Below are 23,968 nucleotides of genomic sequence, written 5' to 3'. Positions count from 1 at the left end.
AGTTTATTACATTGTGCTGTTGTCCATATAGATGCCGCACATACAGCTCCCTTCACTGGATCGTGAATGCTAGCCTCCTCTGCAGGACTTACTGAGTAGACATGAAGAAGCAAGCATTAAAAGAGTTTTACTCTTCATGAGTTGCTCTGCCTTTGTAACTCAGCTCTGCTGTTTAAAGCTGCCACTCTTTGAGTGAGCCGGCCCTTTTCAACTACATGGAGACTGGAATACTTGTGATACAGATAACGGGGAAGATGCGAGAGAAGAAATTTATTCACGTATGTACTCTGTGAAGACACTACACATTTCGCGTGATGACTGCCTTTTTTTTTTTTTTTTAAGATTTTATCCATTTATTTGACAGACAGAGATCACAAGTAGCAGAGAGGCAGGCAGAGAGAGAGAGGGAAGCAGGCTCCCTGCTGAGCAGAGAGCCTGATGCGGGGCTCGATCCCAGGACCCTGAGATCATGACCTGAGCCGAAGGCAGAGGCTTTAACCCACTGAGCCACCCAGGCGCCCCAGTGATGACTGCCTTTTAAGTCACTGCTGTTCCTCCCAGTTGAGGGAGAAGGAAGTCTGCCTACACAAGAAAACTGGAGAGTCTGCAGATATCTTCCAGATTTGGAGACCACTGCTGCTGTTAGTAATTACATCCTTTGGAATATAAGTAAGTCAGGTGTTTTAAAGGACTCATAATATACAACTTTGGCTTGTCCTGAGCAAGACCCACTTACTGCAAAGTAAAAAGACTGGTCCTGGGAAAAGCACTACCTAAAAATGAGAAGACTGGAAACAGAGGAACTCTAGAAAGCAAAGAAGGCAAAACATAAGACTGGTAATTAACAAAGAAGTCATAATGCCCACATGCTGGGCACACAACATTGTTTTCAACACTTTCACACAGAAATGACAACTATTCCCCAGAACTAGCGTGGAGCTGGAGGCAGATGGTTCACTGGGCTCTTGAAATTCAATTGCTTTCACAAGTTCTATATCCCAGATTAATCAGAAAAGCAACACTCTACAATGTCAGGAACCCTGTATTACCCTAAGTGCTCGAAGACAAGGGAGTTCTAACCTAGGCAAATATTCTGGAACTTTACAGATTAAGGGTTGTCTATTACTCCTTGGGCATATCATACACATAATACTTACTAATGTCCAACTCAGAAAAAAGGAACTTTAGGAACAAAATGCCTAGTAGAGAGGTGCCCTATTGGAGGTTAGGTCATTCAACTGAACTTGGTATGTGTTGGCTGAGCTGACAACAAAGGACGAATCAAATTCACGACATTGTGTCAGCATGGTCTAGAACATTTTGTCTTGATAAATTTAACTCAGAAGTCTATGCATGGTTTCCATATAGGAAACGATTATATTCTCCTCTTGTAAGGAATTCTGTTTATAATCATCCCATTTTCCATGTTTTGCACATCTGGCAAAAATAAGCTATTTGAACAGTAAGAATTAACGTACAGAGAGCAAATAAATAATGGCCCAGTACATATTTAGAAAAATGATAGTAACAGAAATTATAAGATGGGTCTAAGAGCATTTAAAATCCTCAGAGATTTCATCATATTTTAAAACATTAATTGGAAAAAAAATAAAGGAAGGTTAGAAGATTTGGCTTTTTACTACTGCACATTGAATAGAGTTGAGTTTGAGGAAATGAAAATGAAGGTTTGTAGTACAGAGAAATGGTAGAGGTTTCTAATCTAGAAAGACAGTATTTTAGGTAAGAATCAAACCACTTATTCATAACAGAAGTTAATTTTTAATACTAATAGGAAAAAAATTCATTCTTGCCATTATTATGCAAATCAGTTCAAGTGATCTCAGAGGAACAGCAAAACTTACTTATAAAAACATTAACTTTTTTTTTACAGTATTTTATGTAAACATGGTACTCATTTAATCCTACATTATTATGCATGGGAATTATTTTTTAAATTACTTTGTTACATCTGTAACTACCACCCTAAACTTTAATCCACCTGCACCTTTAAGGCAAGGACAGATCATAAGGCTATTCTAAATGCTTTTAAAGCAATGGGAATCATTAAGAAGGAACACAGAGAGGATTATGAGAAAAAGATCTGGAAATAGATGGCAAGGTCCTTCAAGAAACTGATGCATACATGGCAACACGAATTTAAAAGCTCAACCAAACTATTATAAAGACAAAATGGCAGGAGTGCCAATTTTGGGGGTCACTGTTTCAAATCTAATTCTGCAGTTAGCAAACTTTTCTGTTAAGTGACAAACAGTACATCTTCAGGCTTTGCTGGTCATGTGGTCTGAGTCACAAAGCACTTGACCTTGCCATCACAGTAGAACCAATACCTGGAGAACAGGTGTGTCCCCATTCCACCATCGCTTTCTCTAGACAAACAGAGGGCCTCAGGATTGGGCCCTGGGGGCCTCAATCTGCTGAACCCTGATCTGATTCATAAATTCTAGGGATACACTTTGCTAAGGGGCATCCTCTCGAACCCAGGGGTGTACCTGACTTAATAGCTTTGTGTCCCATTTCTAAATCTCAGCAACTAAAGTGCTTCTGTGTTGTGCACCCTTCCCAAATGGCAAAGGTAAAGAGCCCTGTTTTCAAAGACAAGTTCAAAAAAGACCTCTCTGTTATGCCTTAAACCAGTAAATAGATGAGACGAGCATCTGAGGAAGAGGAAAAACCAAACCAAACACACCTGTCTGTTGGATCTAAAGAGAGAAAAACTTCCAGGATTCCAACCCTTTCCTGATTAAATGCCTTCCACTATGATTAAGAAGACTGGCTGTCTTTGTTCGATTTAATTTTCTTTCCATTACCCGTTGTTTTTATTTCTTTAAATTAGATCTTCCAGTCAAACAAAATATAATTTTTACTAATTAAAAGAAATGAAATTAGTGTCAAGTAATAGCTAGAAATTTTTAAAAGTATTTCTTGACCAGAGACTACTCGGCTAAGGATGGGGCTCACGATTTCACTCTCCCATCAAACCACTTCCATCCAAGGCCAGATTTCTACTAGGAAGGTGGGAGGAGAATGGTTTATTTCTACTGTCATAACATCTTTGGAAACTCTGTCTCACTGATATAGAGGGAACTGGAAACATGTAAAAATACCAAAAAAACAAAGTAACAAGAAAACTTTCCTCAACTGCTATCTCCCTTCTTTTCCAATCCTTATCCTTTATTTTCACTTATTCAAGATTAGATTTAACTGTCTGGTACAATGATGGCTTGGGGTAGTTGACAAATTACATAAAATAAAACTCAGCTCTGTTCAGAGGTAAATATGGTTCTGAGTAAAGAGAGAACAAGTCATTAGAAAGAGCCTTTCTGCCTAAGAACAGTGTTCCTGTTCATGCCAATGCTGTATTTATATACTGGTATCAGAATTCAGAGAGAATAAAAGGTACCTTTTAGAATGAAAACAGATTAATATACTGCCATCTCTCTTCTTTTGCTGACAATATTGGGTAGCTCCTTTGCTATTAAGTGCCACTCAATGAATTAAAATGGTCCCAGTGTTTGCTATTTCATGGCATTTAAGTACTTAATGATGATTTAGCTCTCACTGCTAATGCAGTTCCCTTCACAAGGTGACACGTGCAAGTTAAGATTTGGTAATGAATTTTCGGCATCAGTTATAGTCCATTTAGTACGTCCCTAAGAGAGGTATCCTCTGTGCACACACCAATACAGCTATTCCTTAATGTAGATAGAACACTACTAACCCTATGACCCTACAGTGATGTTAGCTAAGGACTAGGACAATGTCACAGTGAACCTGAATAAGAATCTTGGATAGTTATTTAGAATAATAATATCTTTTCTGGCTAACATGGAAATTGCTTTCAAAAACTTTTATTTGTTTAAAAGCTAGCCTGGCTTGAATGTTCACGAATTTCATGGCTCTGGGCTAAGCCAGTTAAGAGGTGAGAATCAGCAAACATGATTGTGCTGCTGTGGTCCCGGAAGACCTGGTAGCACTCTATTCACAGTATCAATACAGCAGAAACCTATGACAAATGAATGAAAAGGGAGGTGAACCCACCAAACACTCACAGCATTTCCACATCTACTGAACAGCCCCGACTTCATTTAAAAGGTCAGTTGCTAATCCTCTGGCTGGAGTACTGATAAATGGTGCAAATTCTCTCTTGACAAAGATGACTCCACTTCGCCTTTACAATTTGGTAACAGTTTAAAAAAGCTTTATTTCCTCACAGAAAAATCTAAGAAACTAACAAAGCATAAAGAACTTTCCAGCATACTACTTCTCACAAGTAGGATGGACTTAACATTTTTTTGGTAGGCTTGAAAGCTCCATCGACAGCAGCATATTCTGTCCTTCTCACATGCCTGCCTATTCACTAATGGCAAAATCTGTTCCACGGACAGCCTAGATGACCAGCTAAAAGGTTTCCCTATAGATTTTAGGCTAATTTCAAATCCATTTCTAGGCCACAGAGCATAGCTGGTCCCTAAGATGGCCCTATCACGCTGCTGCCCAGCTAAAGAGGAGAATGCCCCAGTCTATGTCTCTGAAAGACAAAAGATGGCTTCGCCGGATTGTGTAAGGGTAGGCTCTTATCCCATGGTAGCATCATTACATTCCTATTACAAGACGCATTTCCACGTTCTTCCAGAAGGGAAAATAAGCACTCTCCAGGGACACGGTGCAAGCTTTGGGTGTATGTACAATTCGCAGATTGCTCATGAACTACTCTTTGCACTCTAACTTCCTGTCATCAAAGAAATGCCATTCTTTCCCACCCACCTTTCCACATACCACAAAGCATTCTCAGAAAGGAAGCATGCTACTAACGTTCTCACAGATGGCTCACCAGCGCAGGCATGACCAACCCTGCCCCAGATCTCTTTTACAATCATCTATGCCTCTGCACCAAAATAACTCAAACCACTGCGTATTTAAATACTCTTAAAACACTAATGATCCATTAGGATGTGCTATGGGTTTTTCTCTTTTCTATTTGCACTGTAAGCATCTCCTTGCCTGCACCCCTTACTAATCCTCCTCCATTCTCTGAATGCGAGACAGGGCATCTAAAACTCTACATGTTTGGTAAATTTTTTCCGACTCTCAGTGCTGGATTAGGAATCTCAGAAATCCCCAGAATTACCAAAAAGGTCCCTTGAAGTTTTAAAAATCTTAGGAATGATTAAGTAACCAAACCTGATCAAAACTGATCCCTTGATCAATTTATTGCAACGTGATTGTGCATGATGTTGTCTGGTGAATGCCCTGTAGTGTATTATTAAAAAGCAAAGCTCTTGGAGTCACCAGCAATTTGCTGATGATGGGTTTATGAATTACTAGGTTTGCAGACGCGAGACATGGATTTAGTGAGGTTCTTCTATTGGCTTGAAAATATAAACTTTTACATGTGTAGAAGGAAATGGAATTGTGGTTGCAGTAAGAACCATAGTGTTGAATTTCTTCAACCACACTATTGCAGAAAAAATGTGTTTAAAACTTCATATAAAAGTTATCAAATATGGAGACCTATAGATTTAAAAATACAGTCCAGGCTCATTTCACTGGAAAGTGACACTTTTTGATGTATAATATTGCTGTTATGTGAAAGGAGGAGCCACAGAGACTGGATGAAACTTTGGTACTCAGCCTAACACATTAATTCATCTGGACTAGAGCCATTTCTTAACACCCAAAGCTATTTAAGCACTACGGGGTAAAAATCCCGACCAGGAAGTTGCAGTGCTCAGCACCATTTGACATTCGCACAAAACCCCCACTTCCTTCCCTGCTCCCCTCTTCAAAGGACACTCAAGCCCCCGAATGTAGCAGAACCTACTGCGAACACTCTGCTGCTCATTTCACTTCCAGTTGCCTAAAGTGCTTCAGGTGATGCTGCCCACGACAACACCGCTCCCAGATGGTGGCTGACAGGAAACAATCAGGCAAAGTATCAGATGCCTAATCAGAGCGACAGTAAGGTCTAACCTTTCAAAAACAGTTAAGAACCACCAGGATACCTTTTTTTTTTTTCCTTCAAATGTGAAACTGCATGTTCTGGAGGGAAGAAAGAGGAGAAACGCCTCCTCCCTGTCACCGTCACGACTACTTCCTTCTCTCCTGTGGCTGGCTGGTTCAGATGACCAAGGCTCCTGCTGTTTTTTTCAGATCTGGGCAATTATAGCCACCAGGATGATATGGACCAAAGTACAGTGTTCAAACATGACTGGTAGATAAATGACCATTTATCATTGTTTTGTTAAAAAATTTTTTTCTTATAAAGTTAACAAACCAAGGCTGTTGATCCCTGAATTAGAAAGTTGATTTGCTTGATTATTTTCCAAAGGATGAGGTGGGAAGGAGGAGGGGAAGAGCCTCTAGTGCTTCTGTGTATGTTGCTCATCCTCTAGTTTGGCAACATCTTGGGAGCATCTTCCGATCTAGTGATGTGGCATTTTGTAAATCTAAGTACCAGCCCAGGGCCCTGATGCTGGCTGCTGACGGCCCAAAGGGGAAGAGGGTCTGCCCCCTCCCCCTCGATGTTTCAATCTGGCCCAGTGGTGGACACAGAGCCCTGGGCAGTTTCCCCAGGAGCAACTGTCTCTTCTTGAGAAGGTGACTCTTCCTCAGCTTGTCCTCGAGATGTGACAGTTGTTTCAGGGGAGATGCTGTGAGGCCCCTCCAGGGGTATACAGCCAGGGTGGTTTTTGCGAAAGTGCTGATTCAAGATGGCCTGGAAGGGGAAGCTTTTGCCACAAACGTGACAGTGGAAGGGTTTGTTACCTGTGTGCTTGCGGATGTGATACTCCAGCTGATCCTTCCGGGTATACTTCTTGCCACACATGCGGCAGACAAACGGCGTGATACCCATGTGCAGGCGCATGTGGCGGTCCAGGCTCCCCTTCTGGTTGAAAGACTTGGCGCAGTAGATGCAGGTGAGACGGGGGTTGTACCGGAACCACCGCTCAGATACTTCTTGCTCCCGGAGATACTCCACATAGCCACTTACGCCCAGCATTGCGGACTCCTCTACCTGTGCCAGGTGAGGAAAGCAAGAAAGAACACTTACGCTTAAGTATACATAGTAAGAGAGATCAAATCTCTTTTCACTTCTCATACTAAGCCATCTGCTAATTTTTAGGAGAGATCCAAACAGGAAAGTAATTACTACAAAAAACATGTAGTTAAAGATGTTAACATAATACTTCAAAGAACAATCTTAGGACACTCAGATTTCTTTCAAAGAGCAAGACAGCAGAGTAACTTGGGCTGACAACCAGCCTGCTCATCAAACCCCTGCTGAATGTCGTATTTTACACTCACAGGAGAACCTTAGGCCAGGGGTACCATCCTCTGGACTTTCAACGATCACGTAGGCCCTTAGGCAGTGCTGGCCCAGTAGGACTTTCTGGGATGAGGGGACTGTTCTATAACTTGTACCATCTTACGCAGTAGCTCCTACCCATATGCGGCTCTTAAGCCTTTGTAATATGGCTAGTTCGACTGAGGAACTGAATTTTTAATTTTAATTGTTTTCAGTTAATTAAAATTTAAACTTAAATAGCCACATGTGACATGGCCAATGATAACAATATATGATGGCAGAGAATACATTATGCGTGGCAAACACATCATAAATTCTATTTGTGGCACTATCATTAACACCAAAATCCAATCCTGCAGTAACTACTTTTACAAAAGATAGACAACTTGTCCGGAACAATGTTCTTTACCCAAAAATATTTTAGTGCCATACCGATACATATGATTTTCGTTCTACTCAAACTGTAACTGACCTCAGAGCAAATTGGCAGAAGAGGTGGGAAAGGAAACAAGACTGAGATATGGATTTACTAACTCAATTATTCCTTCCTGTACCCTTTCCACAAACTGATACTCATTAAGTATTCACTGACCGTTGTCCACCAAAGACAATGACAGATAACTACAGAGAAGCATAAGACTTAGTTTCTGATTTTGCCCTTTGAACAGAAGGTAAAATTTCTGAACAAAAACCAGACAAAGAGAAACAGGATCAATACATATTCGTCATGATGCTGCTCATTCACTTTTCAAACAGCTTACACTAAAGATTACGTTGGCAATACAGCGCACAGACGTATTATCATCTCGCTTTACACCTGTTTGTAGTGGTTTTGAATCGATTTAAACAGATTATTAAGATAGAGAAATCTGGGATGCCTGGATGGCTCAGTCAGTGAGTGTCTGCCTTTGGCTCAGGTCATGATCCCAGGGGTCCTGGGAACGAGTCCTGCTTTGGGTTCCTTGCTCAGCGGGGAGCCTGCTTCTCCCTCGGCCTGCTGCTCCCTTGCTTGTGCTTGCTCTCTCTTTCTGACAAGTAAATAAAATCTTTAAAATAAAATAAAATAGAGTAGAATAATCCATGATGTATATATTATTTCTCCAATCTCTCCTTTAAAACTATCTCCCTGGCAAAGTTAAACTTTTTATGTGGTGGTAACAAATATATCTAAAACATTTAAAAAAGCAATTATTATAAAAGTAGCATTACAACACGGTCATAAATTACATCACTCACCCTTCAGAATGAGCTTTCCTTTTCCTTCAGAAAAGCTTTCCTTTTTGTTCTGATTTATTTTTCCTTATGAAGGTCAAAGTATACATATTTTCCTAACCTTTCATTAAGAATTTTAGACAGAATGATATGCTGAATCCCTAATCACCCAAAAATTATCATCCAATGGAAAATTTTTTCTTCTTTAACCTCACTTATTTCTCTCCTTTCCCATATTATTATTATTTTTTAGAGAGAGCCGCAGGGGGGATGGGGAGAAGGAGAGGAAGAGAATCTTAAGCAGGCTCGTGCACTGAGTTCAGACTCCATCTCATGACCCTGAGGTCATGACCCGAGCCAAAATCAAGAGTTGGATGCCTAACTGACTGAGCCACCCAGGTGTCCCTCTCATATTATTTTTGAAGAAAATTTCAGACATAATTTCATCCATAAATCTTCTTCTAATGTATCTCTAAAAGACAAAGATTATTTTTCTTAATATAATCAAACTACCACTACCAGCAGGATTCAGATTTGAACCCACATTTCAGCACCGTTAATTGCTACACAGGGTAGTCACATGCAGTGACCCAGTAATTCATCAATATCAATGAAAGACCTTAATTTTGTTTTACCTAATATGAACATTAACAAAGTAAATAGTTAAAATTTTTAATATATGAAATAAACAAGGGCTTCTCCTACCTGGAAGCTGGGAGTGGGAACAATATATTTCTTTTAATGAATCATATAAAAATCTTGGATTTACTTTTTATAACCATTTTTTGAAAGTTTATTATTATTACTTTTTTAATTGGAGCTTGAACCCATGACTCCAAGATCAAGAGTCACATGCTCTCTAACTGAGGCAGCCAGGCACCCCTAAACATTTTGGATTTATAAATGCTTTTCATTCAAAATTCCTTATTAAAATCTCACCATTCGGAAATTACTGATATTTTCGGTCTGCTGACTTCTGAAATATTATATGTATACACATAAATACCATAGATACAATGTAATGTTTTGAATAAAAAGCTTATATGTGTATATAAGCAGTATAAAGATGTATGAGGCAATTACAGATGTTTGGCAGAAGCTAATGTACCAATGCAAAGAGAAGAAAATGCAAAAGCTGACTCTGGATTAACTGGAAAAAGACTCATCTAACTCGTAACTAACTCTGTGCCCTTTTCTTGAATTTCTAAAAATGAGTTTTGTCTCCTTTCACATATGTAAAGTGACAGTGTCTCCAGCATTTCCAACAGAACAGAAGCAGTTCTCAGCAGGCTTGGGAAGCAGTATGTGAAGTCAAGTGTTGAACAGTAAGCCTGAGGTTTTAGATGATTTCTCATTTGTTTTATATAACATTTCTTTCTGCTCCATTTCCCTGGATAATCAAAACTGAACTCCCATAAAGAACGAAGGATTAGCCCACTAAAATTCCTGGAGAGAGCACGGAATAACTTCTCCGAGGCTTAGTTTTCTCATCCACAAAATTAAAAGGTTAGTACATGTTCTGCCAGCTCAATGAATTCTCTCAAGAGAATTCCCAGGAGAATCAAACACAATAAACATACCTTGAAACATTCTGACTGCATGTGACTACCCTGTGTAGCAATTAACGGTGCTGAAATGTGGGTTCAAATCTGAATCCTACTTAATGTGTGACCATGAGCAAGTTATGTAACTACTCCTGTGTCAATTTCTTCATCTGTTAAATGAATATCATAACAGTATCTACCAGCTAGGTTGCAATGAGCACTGAGTGAGTTAATATGCTAAAGTACTTAATGTAGCTACATAAACGTTAACTAGTATTAAACATTACAAACTTATAATACTATTCATAATCTTGAGGGTATCTATTCTCTAAAAAAAAATCCCTGCCTAATTTTAAGGGAAGTATCATACCAGCACTGTCCACAAGCAGAAAGTAAATGCATTTTAGTTATCTATGCTATCATTTTATCTTTTAAAATGTACTTATTTAATTTTTAAGTCTTTTAAGTTATCCTTTTAAGTGAATTATTCCATATAATGAATAAATTTCATATAAATTATTTCCACGGGCACCTGGGTGGCTCAGTGGGTTGAGGCCTCTGCTTTCAGCTCAGGTCATGATCCCAGGGTCCTGGGATTGGACCCCAAGTCTGGCTCTCTGCTCAGCAGGGAGCCTGCTTCCCCCTCTCTCTCTGCCTGCCTCTCTGCCTACTTGTAATCTCTTTCTGACGAATAAATAAGATCTTTTTAAAAAAATAAATGATTTCCATATTTTCTAAAATACCAGTCTAGATTCTTGAAATGGCCTTCAAATATGTTCACCACTGGGGCACCTGGCTGGCTCAGCTGTAAGAACCCTTGACTCTTGATCTCAGGGTTGTGGGTTTGAGCCCCATGTTGGATGTAGAGATTACCTAAAAAAATAAAATCTTAAAAAAAAACCCAAAACCAGAAAACAAATATGTTCACCATCCTAGCCTTCTAATTACTAATCAGACTCAATTAAAGTGACTTAAAAAACACATTGATTTGGGGGCGCAAGGGTGGCTCAGTGGGTTTGGCTTCTGCCTTTGGCTCGGGTTGTGATCTCGGGGTTGTGGGATCGAGCCCCGCATTAGGCTCTCTGCTCCACGGGGAGCCTGCTTCCCCCCTCTCTGCCTGCCTCTCTGCCTACTTGTGATCTCTCTCTCTCTCTGTCAAATAAATAAATAAAATCTTAAAAAAAAAAAAAAAACCTCATTGATTTGGCTCATTAATTTTATTTTGAAGTCTCCCAAACTGGAAATTCACAGACAACCAAATAATCCCCCATTTGGTAGGTGCCTCTTTACTGAGCATCTACGAAATAACCTTACTTACTCAAAATTAGTGGTAAAACAACTCCTATTTTATTGGATACCTGAAGAGGCAGTCAGATATGAAGATCAGAAAATGAGGACTCTGTCCTCAAGGAAATTTCAGAGTAGAAAGGGACCTAAAATTCATGCAAATATAAAAATAATTTATATGAGTCAGTACAGTGTTAGGAAAAATTATATCATACCATCTGTAAACGCTACAGCGGTTTAAGAGAGATGGAAGAGAACTGGACTAGTTAGGGCACAAAGAATGAGGAGTGGGGTCTTAGGTGAACCCAGACACCTGAGAAGAAGAGGGCATCCCACACTCAAGGTCCAGAGACAGGAATAAGTTTGATATGGTTCTGACACACAGAGAAAGTGTTTGGGACTGACAATAAATGCTGATGAGTAGTGGGAAAAACTAGGTTAGAAAGATTATAATTACTTGGAAAATTAGGCCAAGTATTTTCACCTTCATGTGGTAGAAAAAAGAAAAAGCCACAGAATTTTTTTGAACAAAGAAGTGACCATAGCAGTTTAATCACCCCTATAATCAGAAAGCTCTTCAAGTCTATCAAAATTTGTTCTTACTGTAAATCCCTGTCTTGTTTTGATTCCTTGTGGCAGGGAAAAAGTAACTGTGGTGGAGATTCACCATAATAAATTTTCACACATGGGGCACCTGGGTGGCTCAGTGGGTTAAGCCTTCAGCTTAGGTCATGATCTCAGAGTCCTGGGATGGAGCCCCGAATCCGGCTCCCTGCTCAGCGGGAAGCCCACTTCTCTCTCTCCCACTCCCCTTGCTTGTGTTCCCTTTCTTGCTGTGTCTCTGTCAAATAAATAAAATCTTTTTTTTCAACAAAGATTTTATTTATTTGACAGGAAGAGATCACAAGTAGATAGAGAGGCAGGCGGGGGTGGGGGGAGCAGGCTCCCCGCCGAGCAGAGAGCCGGATGTGGGGCTCGATCCCAGGACCCCGAGATCATGACCTGAGCCAAAGGCAGAGGCTTAACCCACTGAGCCACCCAGGCGCCCGAATAAATAAAATCTTAAAAAAAAAAAGATAAATCAGGGCACCTGGGTGGCTCAGTGGGTTAAGCCGCTGCCTTTGGCTCAGGTCATGATCCCGGGGTCCTGGGATCGAGTCCCACATCCGGCTCTCTGCTCGGCGGGGAGCCTGCTTCCCCCTCTCTCTCTCTGCCTGCCTCTCTGCCTACTTGTGATCTCTCTCTGTCAAAAAAAATGAATAAAATCTTTAAAAAAAAAAAGATAAACTTTCACACATATTAAGGTATATAAACTCAGCTCTTTTTTTTTTTTTAAGATTTTATTTATTTATTTGACAGAGGTCAGAAGTTGGCAAGAGAGGCAGCAGAGAAAGGGAGGAAGCAGGCTCCCTGCTGAGCAGAGAGCCCAATGTGGGGCTCAATCCCAGGACCCTGGGGCCATGACCTGAGCCGAAGGCAGAGGCTTTAACCCACTAAGCCACCCAGGTGCCCCTAAACTCAGCTCTTAATACCATCTTCAGATAGTATTACTTATTTGCTTTATAGCCTGTACCTTCTGCTTTGGTAAACCCCCTTGCAGAACTCCCATTTTTATCCCTATCCCATCCACATACGAATTAAGTTATCTCTTTCTAAGCACTTCTTGAAAAAGTGCATTTCATGTCTCCTGAAGAACACTTTGCTATGGGGACACTGATTGTCAGAACTGGCTGCGAGCACTCCCGCTCCCCCAGCACTGCTCCTCAAGTCACTGCAGTCTTTCCTGCCGGTGTTCTGTGTTATGTTAGTCTGTCCTACCCACCCCGGCAGTTGTAAGGTCTGTCCCACTGCGGTATGTATTTGCCTCACAGTCACCTTCACAGGGTCACTGCCTCCTATCAGAGAGGTGAAGAGAAAATCTGGGTCCTAATTATATGAATGAAGTTACTTTTCCTCCAAGCTCGTAACATTTTCTCTAACACGTTATTAGAACCAAAAAACTATCTCCTAATAGTTACCTTCCTTTTCGGGTACCCTGGCATGAAAACGTACAAGTAAATACAGTTTCTAACAACATCCTACTGCTGTTAGTATACTGTGGACACAATAAACATCCAATGGTTTACATAAAAACTAAGTAAGATAAGATCATAGAATGCAGAAGCTATCCAATCTTAACCCACTAGTGTTTCCTTTTAAAGAGCAAAAATATTTACAATTTACTGTGTTCTACTTGGTGAGCGTACAATCTTTTAAAAAATCAATCTTCAGTGATACAGACTTATGAGAACAAACAAACAAAAATATCAACTACTTACACTACTTGCTAGGGAGAGTTGCAAAAAAGATGGAACACATCATTCCTATCCTTTCTAGAACATTTTGTTCTAACAAAAGATTCCAGAAGAAAAAAAAAAATGAAAAGATACCAGCATACAAAAAAAGCAATCACACACAAAAAATGCATATGCAATTTATTTACAAATATATGCTACTATTTAAATCAGAAATTATGTAGTATTACACCCACTCCAGTACAAAACCAGACTCTCTCCATCCAAGGTCCTAAATAACCTGCATGTAGTTTTCAGGGGTTATTTATATTATTTTCAGTCAGGAATACAGACTGGTTCCTATAATCAGGAAAGTGTTGCACAATCTCATCTTTTTCACTTCCCAAACTCTACTGCCAACAAAAGTGTATTTCCTGCATGCTCACAAGCAGAGCAAAGAAGAGAAGTAATCAAATATGGTAGTTAGTTAACAGGGCCGCTGTTACCGTTCCTACATCTTGCCTTTCTTACTCATTATGTCCTGTTCACACGCAGTGGCACGTCCTTCAGCCACTGCAGCAACCCTAAATCCATTACATACCTGGGAGCTGGGCTGCTTAGGCTCATCCGTTCTCCCAGGAGACTCACTTCTGGCTCTGTGTCTCTCGGTCAAGGGAACAACACTGCCGGAGGGGCTAAATCTGTTGGAAGAGGAGCAAAAAGGGGACTAATAGACAAGTAGCATCAAGGAACTTAAAGAATAGTGATGTCTATCCTTTTTATCCCATGGCTGAGGAAGGGGGAACAACCAGAAAAACAGATTACTAAGAAATATTTTAATGAAGTCAGTATAGGATCTGATCTGAAATAAGAAAGGTCTGCCTTAGTAAATTTAACAAACACAAAAGGACACAGAGGATAGGCTACATGGCCTGGGGAAACTAAGCTAAATAGAAGCTTCTAGCCTTAAGTACCGGGAGCCCATATAAGCATAAATTAAAACTGGGTCTATTATTCTGTTTTTTCTACATAACTATTAGGTTTTTGGTTGTTCCTTCCCCCAGTGCCCAGAGTAACTCGTTATATATTTCAGACTGCTGATACAGATCATGGAGATTAAAAATCTTTGCACCCAAAGCCATTACTTCTGATACAGTTTTGACACTGGACACAGTGCTAACACAGGGGGCAATAAGTATTGTGCACAAGGAGATTTTAACTATTTTAACTTTGAAGGACGCAAGAAGAGACCACCTATAGTGGATACGGGATACGCTCTGAATTTCTGTGACACCCATGCCGCTTTCAAGACGAGGTGGGCACCAAAGTAATAGCTTCTTTAGTTTTCACTATTCACGCAGTCAATTTTAGTTTATTTTTTCTTTTTTAAAAGATTTTATTTATTTATATGACAGAGATCACAAGTAGGCAGAGAGACAGGCAGAGAGAGAGGAGGGAGCAGGCTGCCTGCTAAGCAGAGAGCCCGATGCAGCTGGATCCCAGGACCCAGAGATCATGACCTGAGCCGAAGGCAGGGACTTTAACCCACTGAGCCACCCAGGCGCCCCTTGTTTATTTTTAAGAGTGGGAAAAAAACAAATGTTACCAATCTAAGTTGATAATATTTCTTTCTTTCACCTGAGACTGTCTTTCACTTTACTCAGATTAGAATTACTGCTACTTCGACCAAAAAAAAAAAGTTCTAACATCTGCAATATATTAGATAAAGAAAAGTGAGGCATAGGGCACTTGTAGCACTGGTGGAAAATAGAGACTCTCAGGCTTGTGGTGGCAGCAGTCATCGATTAAAAAAAAACAAAACTGGGAAGATATTATCGAACGGCAAATGAAAAAAAAAAAAAAAGACGGGAAAAGCATCCAAAAAAAGTTTCTTTGGAATTACTGTGATTACACTAAAAAGAACAATCTCCGTTGGTACCATGCTTCCTCTAATTTGGTGGGTGGAGACAAGAAAGGTAAACAGTGCTACAAAGGAGAGTAAAAGTCCCAGAGGCCACCTACCTGTGTGATGACAGACCACAGAAAGGCAAAGATGCCAGGCTCCCAGCTGATGATCAACTCCCAGCCTGGAAATCCGAGGAGGCCCTGGCAATTACTGATCCTAGTGTGGCTGCAGCTGCTATCCTGATTCATGGAAGTGTCTAACTTTACCATAGTTCCCACAACACTGTGAATACTTCACGACTAGGAGCTTCCTGCTTTAAAAAAATAAGAATGCAAGTCTTTTGGCACGCCTCCAGTTTCCCCAACATCAGTTTGTCTTGGCTAAGAACATCAAGTAAGGAAGATGCGCTCTGTACCACACGGAGGGCCTGCTTCAGCTGTGTCTGCTCAATAGCGATTAGATGAACAAGGAAAACAAGCCTTACCTGTCAATTTCACTGCTTGTTGGCCGAGCCACCTTGGCTCCCGAAGATCCTAAAGGGTAATTTTCCTGTCCCACAGAACCGTGGCCTGTGGTGTCAATCACCATGGCTGTGACTTCCTCTGCACTACTCCCATCTTCTCCGGAAGGCTGATTCTCAGGCCCGAGCCACTCCTCCAGATTCTCGGTTTTGATGTGTACGGCTCCAAGGACCCTGACTTCATCATCACTGCGGGCCCCTCGGTCTGCTACTCCTGTCTCCACATACCACTGTCCTGCTCGGTTGATTCGAAGAATGGGCTCCCGGCTCTCGACATCAGAACTCTGTTCAATTATCTGAGGGCTGGTGGACTCCTCGGGAGGACTGAGCTCCCTGATATCCAACACAGCGCTCACCTGACCTCGCCGGTTTCCCTTTGCGGTGTTATGCCGCGGGCTAAGGGACCGGTTTAGATTTGGTGTGACCCTGTGCGATTCTGGAGGTCTTTCTGGATGCTTTGTCCTCGTTTGACTTAACTCGGCTTCAACTTCCGCCACGTTAATTTTGAAATGAATACCCTCCAGGATCTGTGTACATTTGTCGATAATATGCTGCATCTGCAGAAAACTCGCAGCCGTCAGGTAGCTGATGATATCTGCCAGTTGCAGGCATATCCGCCCCGTGTAACAGAAAGAGAGGAGCTGTTCAAAAACAGTAGGGTTCTTGATGACTGAAATGGAGACAGTACTCATCTCATTCAAGGACATGTGATCCCGGAAATAGGGTGAGCTGGCAGCCAGGACCACTTTGTGAGCCCGAAAAGCTTGTCCTTGCACGTTGACCACAATATCACAGAGGCGTCCCTGCATGCGCAGCTGGTTTAGATGGCTCAGGACAGAGTTGCTGAAGTCAGGGATCTCCAGTTGTATGTTCCCACCTTTCTCCATGGTCATGCCTGAGGGTGTAGGCAGGCATTCAACCCTGCTGAAAGAGGAAACCACAATCATCAGTAGTTAGCATTTCACTCCTCTCAGGCTTTCCAATTCAAATCTATTTAAAACTAGTTGTGGGTAAAATTTCAAAATCTCCAAGTAAAAAGAGAGAACTTTCCTCACGTTTAGGAAGTACCAACAGGTTTTTCAAATACCCTTAGAACCAAAATGTGATCGCTAGACTTCTGTAAACTCAAGCTATTTCCACACGTCCCTTACTAATAACCTATGCAACACCAAAACATAAGTTCAACAGAACAGAAGGGGCAAATGCAGTTGTGACAGTTCTTTTTTGTTGTTGTTCTTTGATCATAAAGTACTTGCACACTAAATATAAAATCCTGCGACGTTTTTTTGGAGAAAGTAGTAGTAAGCTCTTTGAATAAATGTAATTACACACAAATGAGTTGATTAGGTATCCCTCTTGTTTTGAATACTTTATTACACGCTTCGAGAGTTATGTTAATTATTTAAAAAGTCGCTAATAGCCCATACGAATGCAAGCCACTATTTCTAAGCTTAAGAGTCAGAGCCCCCACCAAAAGGCTCTGGGTTTGGGGCTCTGAATCAAACTCTAGGTTAGGAAACATGCCACAGCTGTGTCAAAACTCACTGAAGATGCAGAGAACTTAAAGTTCACTCTCAGAATCAGGGACGAGTAGGTAAGCCTACTTCTACCTAAATTCAAAGTTAGGAATTTCAGGGTGGTGATGATACTGATTCTAAAATTTCATTCCCCAAGACTGGTTAAAAAAGAAAAAAACAAGCCAAAAAACCCCAAGTCATTCACCAAGTATGGCCAATATTTTTACATTAAAAGATTTTTAAAACACACTATGCCGGTAACTGCACCCAATAGCCTTCAGTGGTTGAGAGTAGTTTGTCTAAATCTCCACAGGAAGACACTGACTAAAGCCCAATGTTCCATTAATCTGTAACTTTGTAAGATATTACACAGTTATCTTAAGATCTATAATTTCAGGAACTTATCTTGACAAGCTCACAGTACAGCCCCGCTTTTACCACACACTTATCGGTAAATAGGGAAGTGTATACACTGCTTTCAAGAACCAACTTTAGCCAATCTGACCTTTTTCCAAAGCGTTTTTGTTTGTTTTGAAACTTTTAATCCAATAAGAGCCTCTGTCGATGCCATCATGAATTCAGATGTGTTTATTTTGGAGCCTACACCAGCGCCTTTTTTGTTTGCTCTTTCCGGCAATTCCCCAGTGAGGAGGAAGCCCCTGGAGTAAGGTCTTTACCGTCGGCACTGGAAGGGTGAGAGCTGTAAGAGGGAGAATCGGGAACGCTATGGGGTTGGTCACTCCGGTATCAGAGGGGCTTCAGCCTGCGTTAGGAAGCGTGGGTAGCGAGAACTAGCAGAAGGGCGAAATGTCACCGACGAGCGGGGGAGCAGACGGGTGCAAGGCGCGAGGCTGGGGAGCGAGCAATCAGGTGAGGGCAGAGCACCGGGAAGGGGGCGGCGCCCCGGGACCCAGTCCAGGCGGTAAGCGTAGGCGGGCGGGGAGCTGCCCAGAGGTGGGTGTGTGTATCTGGGTGTGTCCCGGCTGCGGTGGGGGAGGGGGCCGCCCATCCCGGGGTCCTGAGGGAGGGGCCCGGCGAGGGGGCGGGTCCCGCAGCTCAGCCCGGCCCGGGGCCAAGGCGGTGGAAGGTCTCGGTGCCTTGAGCGTGGGGTGAAGGGGAGTGGCCGAGCGCCCCAGGAGCAGGCTGCGGCGGAGCCCGGACAAGGCGGCCCCGGTGCAGGGCAGCGGGACTGGAGTGCGGGGCCCGAGCCCAGTCAAGGAGCAGCACCTACCTCCGGGGGTGGAAATGGGCCGGAATGGGCCGGAACACCGTCCCGGAAGTGAAACCCCCCACCCCCTCCCCCGGAGCGGGCGACGTGCCGGAAGGAAATCACTCACCCTTACACCGCCCCCCTCCCCTCCCCCAGCGCTTTCCGTCTCTCGCGCCCCCTCCCCTCTCTTCCTTCTCAGTCGGTCGGAGGGCGGGAGCCCTGAGTCACGCGGGCGGCCGTGTCTCCGCCCTAACGGCGAGGTGGGCGGGGACAAGAGGAAGGAGGTGTGGCTAGAGGCGGAGCAAGAGATGGAGGGAGGGGCGGGGGAGGAGCTGAAGCCGGCGCTGGCGGGGACGGTGCGTCATGACGTCAAGAAAACCCATCCTTATATACTAGTGCCTGGACGCCATCTCGGTCTTTCGAGGTTGGGAGTTGGTGTTTTGCGTGTAAGTCTTGTTTTGGCTTAATGGCTTCTTCGCTGGAGGCCTTCAGCTCTTGGCTGTTCAAGTCACCTATGCATACATGTATTTCTTGGCCGGTCGCGATCCTTTGCAGGGTTCACAAGATGAAGATGGTAGACGATTACGCCTTGGGTGCGGCCGCGGCCTAAACTGCTACTCGGGTTGTGGGGGCTGAACTGCGAGAAACACCTGGGCTCGCGTTCCCTGCCTGTGATGAAGTCTGCGTTGGTAGGGACATCTGAAACTGTTGATGAATGCCAACGGCTCTGATGGCGGCGCATGCCGAGTCACCCGAGTGGGCCTTTGTTAATGAGCTGGACCCGGGCCGCCTCCGGTCTCTTGGCTGAGGAAGGCCGGCGGATGGGGTAGTCCACGTGGTGCCCATCGGCTGCCGTCAGCCGTGCACCGTTACTTAAGTCGTGCCTCACCGTGTGCCGTGCGCTTGGGAAGTGCACCCTTAACGTCATGAAATTGTGGCTGGTGTAAACGACCTGGTATAGATGGTAGGAAAAAGACATGCTTAGACTTATTAGAACAAAGCGGTGTCTTAAAGATCCTGATCTTTTCCCTAGGAATGGTGCCGGACACGAATGCAGTGTGGCTTTTGATGGCTTCTGATGGACAGGTAAGAAAGGGGTAAACGCCGTAGTAGCATCAGATCTGCTTGGAGGTGGTGGTTTGGTTAAGCCCGTGATGGTTTAAGAGTAGTGGACAGAAGGGATTTCTGAAAAATTCTGCTGAGGCTTAAGTAGTTAGAATGTTGGTCATTAACTTGGCTGCGTGGTGTGTTTCATTGGATATTCCTTGTCTGTTTTCTAGTTTTGTGCTGAAGGGGCGGAAGTGGCTGGCAAGGTAAGTTACTGAAATTCTCTCACAAAGGGGAAGATAGGTTGAAAGTGCCACAATGATGACATTTATTTGCTACTCTTGACTGTGAGAATGACGAGAATTATTACCACCTTTACACTAACTGAGGCACACAGAATGGTGATTTAAAGAATTTAGAGATTGCCACTAAGTTTACATGAAGCTTTTTCTTCCTAGATCCTGAAGTTAAACACCCTGGCTATGGGCAGGCAGGTGAGAAACCTTTTATGTACTCCATATTTACTCAGTACTTTTTTTTTTTTTTTAATGTTAACTTTTGTACTCTGGTATTTTCTATTAAATGCTTGCGGAACCTGAAAACACAGATACTATGATGGTTGCATAGTTCAGCAGATTGGATCATGAAGAGAGACACCATTTGTCTGATGTATCTGAGTTGATAGTAAAATTGGTGTGGTATGATAGCATAAGCGAAATATAACTTCATCCTTTTCTGTAGGCATTACACAGAATTAGCTGGAAGTTGGAGGGGTGAGTACAATTTATGTTGAACTGAACATTGGTAACTGGGCAAACATGACAAAGAATGCGACCAATGTCTTTTTAGCATTTCCTTATGCACAGAAAGCACTCCTACCGTGAAATGCTTCAGTGCATTAAATAAATGGCCAGATCCCGTCCTGTTACCATTAGCTAGGACACTGTCATTTGTAAAAACCAGCCTGTATGATGATAAGCAAATACTGACTGAACGTGAAGGTCTTAATTAGCTCTACCTGATATCGGGCATTTTTAGATTTGTGAGGGAAAAGATTCATTTTTTTGTATCTTGCTAATTATCTTTATTTCTTAGGTGGACTTGAGTCTTTAACATGTCTGGACAGACCAATTTTGGGGTAAGTATTAACATTTTAGTAGGTCCAAAACGTACTGTGAATGCTGAAGTATAATGCTTAACTACCAAGTTAACTAGTTTTGTGGCTGGTTAGTGAATGCATGTTGAGCATGCTCTCAACAGGGTTTTTGAAATGATGTCGATCAAATGTCTGACCTGAAATGAGCATGTAGACAAAGTTAACACTGAAGAACCCTGTGACAAAGACTCTGATAAGAATTTGATGATAATTAACATTTTAATAAAATGTCTTTATTCTTTTCTAGCTTACAGGCCACAATCATGAATGGCTTGCTTGGGGTAAGACATGAAAACAGCTTGTTCTCTGAAGTCAGGTCTGTATTTCTGAAAGACACTGTTTAATAAAGTGTTTTCTGGTGTTGAAAGGAGGACTTGGCTATTGTGACATGTGTCTAAAGCAGTATCTTTTTGTTAGGTGCTGAGTTTGAGGAACTTTTCATATAAAGGTATGTATTCTAGTGATCTTACTTGGTTACTAGCAAGATGCTGTTAGTGATGATTTTTGAAATTAAAAACAGATGGGAATCTCTCTGAAAAAGAGTGAAGATTTTTGAAAACTGAAACAGTACTGGGAAAACTTCAGAAATCTACTTAATATTATTTATTACTAAGTTTGACTAAATTTCTGCAGGTATGAAGAGTTGGGGCAGCTTACAAAGCTTGGAACGGGGAGTTTAAGCCAAGGTACAGAAATCCCAAGTTTGGTTTTTATGAGAAGTGTTAATTTAAAGCCGATACGATGATGAAACCATAGTTCAGCAGACTAGCAGTGATGAGCAGAATTGTCTTTCGCTCCTATCTGATGTATCGGGCTGCAGCAATCCTATCCATCCCCTTGAAAAAGAAAATTTACGACCTTTTTACCACAGAAAATGTTAAGGTTTGGATACTGTAGTGACCCAAACAAATCGTTCTAAGGATTCACAGCTTGAGAAATGCAGTCTGGTCTATTTTTGCCAGGAAGTTTTTATGGCATATAAATCTGAATAGTTTTGGCCAGGATGAGTTATTTAGTTGTACTTACTGTTTTAATTAATAAAGTTCATTTCCAGAGCAGTTTTAGTATTCCCAGCAAAACTGAACATAGAATTTCTGTGTGTCCTGTCTTCATACACCTCACTATCAACATTGGACATTGGAGTGAGACTCTGGCTGCGATTATGAATCTGTAGTAGATCGTTCTCAACAAAGTCCAGAGTTTACAGTAGGATTTAGTCATGCTATATGATGTTATATGATGTGTGGGCCTGGACACTGTATAACACCTACACAGTTGTCATAATGTGTGGAATAGGTTTGCTGCCCTTTTCTCAGAAAGTTAAAAATGGGAAAAATTAAGTAGAACAAATTTTAAATGAAGGACTTTTTTTCCCTCCATATTCAAACAGGCAGACTTGTCAACTTGAAGATTTAAAGGTAAGTTGGTCTCTGGTCTGTGTGATAAGTTAGAATGTAACCAGTGATGTAGTGATTCTGCCAAATGAAATAGAATGATATCACTCCTAAAACCGTTCCATTTTGATTCTGAGGTTACTTTATTGACAAGTATCATAAGGTTTTTTGTTTTTTATCATGATTAACTTGCAGTTGTTGCTTTTAGGGCGGTTATGAGAGAGCAGCAGTCCAGTTATGAGAACAGTTTAACAGTTGAAAGGTGAGGCTTGAAAACATCAGTACTGTTGTTGACTTACTCCAGAATACATGATGATCTCACTCCAACTTGAACTCTCTCACTGATCACTTGATGACTATAAAAGATCTGATGTTCTGTGTACTCAAAATATCATTAGAGTTGAAACACAGAAATGTGACTAAAAATAGCTTCTTTGTCCTTGCAGGCACCTGAATGGATGCTCATAGGATAGAAGAAATTACCAATTTCAATAAATTCTTATGAACCTTCTGATCAAGAGTGCTTATTTCAATTTAATGGGAGGAAATAAGGGAAATAGGACATCTTTGTAGTTTTAAGACCCTGTGACATTTTTATTTAAGTAATGACCTTTTCATGTGTACTTCACAGGATGTTTTGTGTTTGAAAGTAAAAGTCAGCAGAGGAATGTACTACAGCCTATTTGTGTTGATTAGAACGGTGACATGATCTGGGGTGAGCTGTATGTTTTGCAGAAATTTTCTAGGGCTGAACAAATCCCTGTCAGCAAAATACTTGCTATCAAGCACCACGGTGATGGGTCTCTTGGAAATGCTGATAGATAGTATTAGGAAGCAACTCCATTATCCCCCACCCCCATACATAATTGAAGAAAGCCTAAAAATTTCTAATAGATTTTAAGAATGAGGTCAGTAGTGCTGGGGTTATTCCAATATCCTTAAGAAAATATGTATTTAGTAGGAGTTTTTTGCAAATGGAAATTGGTGTTTTGGTTATTAATGAGTAGTGGTAACTAGTGGGTTCCCAGTTACTCCCTAAATTCCTAAGGCTTGAAACACAAGCCTTAGATTTAGATACTCAAAATCCCCACTCAGCACTTAGTACTTGAAGTTGGGGGCAGGACACAACACGATACATGGATTACACTTTTATTTTAGGACCTCACCTACTTACAAGACTGAGGATGCTGCAAATCTGGATATAGTATGACTCCAAATAGAACATTGGGGTCTGATGGTGTGTTTTGAGACTTTCAGAGTAAGAAAATTTGGTTTTGAGCTCTTGGCTACTGCCACATTGACGTCCACACTTAATGTTCCTTCTACAGTAAGGCACGAATTTAAGATTGTCTTTGACAGAGAGGCAGGCAAATGGTGGGGGGAGGGAGCAGCCTCCCTGCTAAGCAGAGAGCCCCATGTGGGGCTCAATCCCAGGACCCTGAGATCACTTAACCCACTGAGCCACCCGGGTACCCCAAGAAGGTATGAATTAACTACAGATGGGATTAGTTCAGTCTCAAATTGTGACTGGATGCCTAAAGATCCCAACAATGAAATTATGCAGCAATCTAGCAT

General features: G+C 41.8%; 1 protein-coding gene, 1 long non-coding RNA gene and 10 other non-coding genes across 19 annotated transcripts; 11 read left to right on the top strand and 1 right to left on the bottom strand.

Moving 5' to 3' along the window:
- Positions 1-421: 421 nt before the first annotated feature.
- ZBTB37 (zinc finger and BTB domain containing 37) lies at positions 422-19,066 on the bottom strand. Of its 5 annotated transcripts, none has more exons than XM_045982994.1 (4): positions 18,818-19,066; positions 16,034-16,993; positions 14,245-14,344; positions 422-7,036 (listed from the first exon to the last, which is right to left on the bottom strand). In XM_045982994.1, the coding sequence occupies exons 2-4, from the start codon at positions 16,960-16,962 to the stop codon at positions 6,548-6,550; spliced, it is 1,518 nt and encodes a 505-aa protein (XP_045838950.1). In that variant the 5' UTR covers positions 16,963-16,993; positions 18,818-19,066; the 3' UTR covers positions 422-6,547. The 5 variants fall into 5 exon arrangements, with proteins under 5 accessions (XP_045838950.1, XP_045838951.1, XP_045838948.1 ...); XM_045982995.1 differs by having other exon boundaries at positions 16,034-16,990; positions 18,818-18,832; XM_045982992.1 differs by lacking the exon at positions 18,818-19,066 and adding an exon at positions 18,092-18,198.
- Positions 18,261-22,904, top strand: LOC123927995. 4 transcript variants are annotated; one of them, XR_006815579.1, is made up of 12 exons: positions 18,261-18,279; positions 19,830-19,882; positions 20,077-20,109; positions 20,302-20,337; positions 20,585-20,616; positions 20,939-20,981; positions 21,247-21,280; positions 21,417-21,447; positions 21,633-21,685; positions 22,390-22,417; positions 22,602-22,655; positions 22,840-22,904. It is a non-coding gene; the product is annotated as an uncharacterized LOC123927995 (long non-coding RNA). The 4 variants fall into 4 exon arrangements; XR_006815578.1 differs by lacking the exon at positions 18,261-18,279 and adding an exon at positions 19,188-19,242; XR_006815577.1 differs by lacking the exon at positions 20,585-20,616.
- LOC123928548 lies at positions 19,457-19,536 on the top strand. Its single transcript, XR_006815756.1, has one exon. It is a non-coding gene; the product is annotated as a small nucleolar RNA SNORD74 (small nucleolar RNA).
- On the top strand, positions 19,943-20,002 carry LOC123928561. Its single transcript, XR_006815770.1, has one exon. It is a non-coding gene; the product is annotated as a small nucleolar RNA SNORD75 (small nucleolar RNA).
- LOC123928542 lies at positions 20,155-20,235 on the top strand. The gene has a single exon (XR_006815752.1). It is a non-coding gene; the product is annotated as a small nucleolar RNA SNORD24 (small nucleolar RNA).
- On the top strand, positions 20,451-20,518 carry LOC123928558. The gene has a single exon (XR_006815766.1). It is a non-coding gene; the product is annotated as a small nucleolar RNA SNORD77 (small nucleolar RNA).
- Positions 20,807-20,868, top strand: LOC123928549. Its single transcript, XR_006815758.1, has one exon. It is a non-coding gene; the product is annotated as a small nucleolar RNA SNORD44 (small nucleolar RNA).
- LOC123928559 lies at positions 21,109-21,173 on the top strand. The gene has a single exon (XR_006815767.1). It is a non-coding gene; the product is annotated as a small nucleolar RNA SNORD78 (small nucleolar RNA).
- Positions 21,486-21,569, top strand: LOC123928545. The gene has a single exon (XR_006815754.1). It is a non-coding gene; the product is annotated as a small nucleolar RNA SNORD79 (small nucleolar RNA).
- LOC123928550 lies at positions 21,733-21,812 on the top strand. Its single transcript, XR_006815759.1, has one exon. It is a non-coding gene; the product is annotated as a small nucleolar RNA snR60/Z15/Z230/Z193/J17 (small nucleolar RNA).
- Positions 22,456-22,533, top strand: LOC123928547. Its single transcript, XR_006815755.1, has one exon. It is a non-coding gene; the product is annotated as a small nucleolar RNA SNORD47 (small nucleolar RNA).
- LOC123928544 lies at positions 22,695-22,771 on the top strand. The gene has a single exon (XR_006815753.1). It is a non-coding gene; the product is annotated as a small nucleolar RNA SNORD81 (small nucleolar RNA).
- Positions 22,905-23,968: the final 1,064 nt, after the last annotated feature.

Source organism: Meles meles, chromosome 17 (assembly GCF_922984935.1).
Source record: "Meles meles chromosome 17, mMelMel3.1 paternal haplotype, whole genome shotgun sequence".
NCBI lineage: Eukaryota > Metazoa > Chordata > Mammalia > Carnivora > Mustelidae > Meles > Meles meles.
This window is presented reverse-complemented; position numbering and strand designations above follow the sequence as displayed.

Coding starts and splice junctions, on each gene's coding strand:
- ZBTB37 (XM_045982994.1), bottom strand. CDS start 16,962: ATGACCATGGAGAAAGGTGGGAACATACAACTGGAGATCCCTGACTTC. Junction 14,345..16,033: donor ACAAGCAGTGAAATTGACAG/GTAAGGCTTGTT, acceptor CTCTTCCAACAG/ATTTAGCCCCTCCGGCAGTG. Junction 7,037..14,244: donor CTAAGCAGCCCAGCTCCCAG/GTATGTAATGGA, acceptor CACCTGGCACAG/GTAGAGGAGTCCGCAATGCT.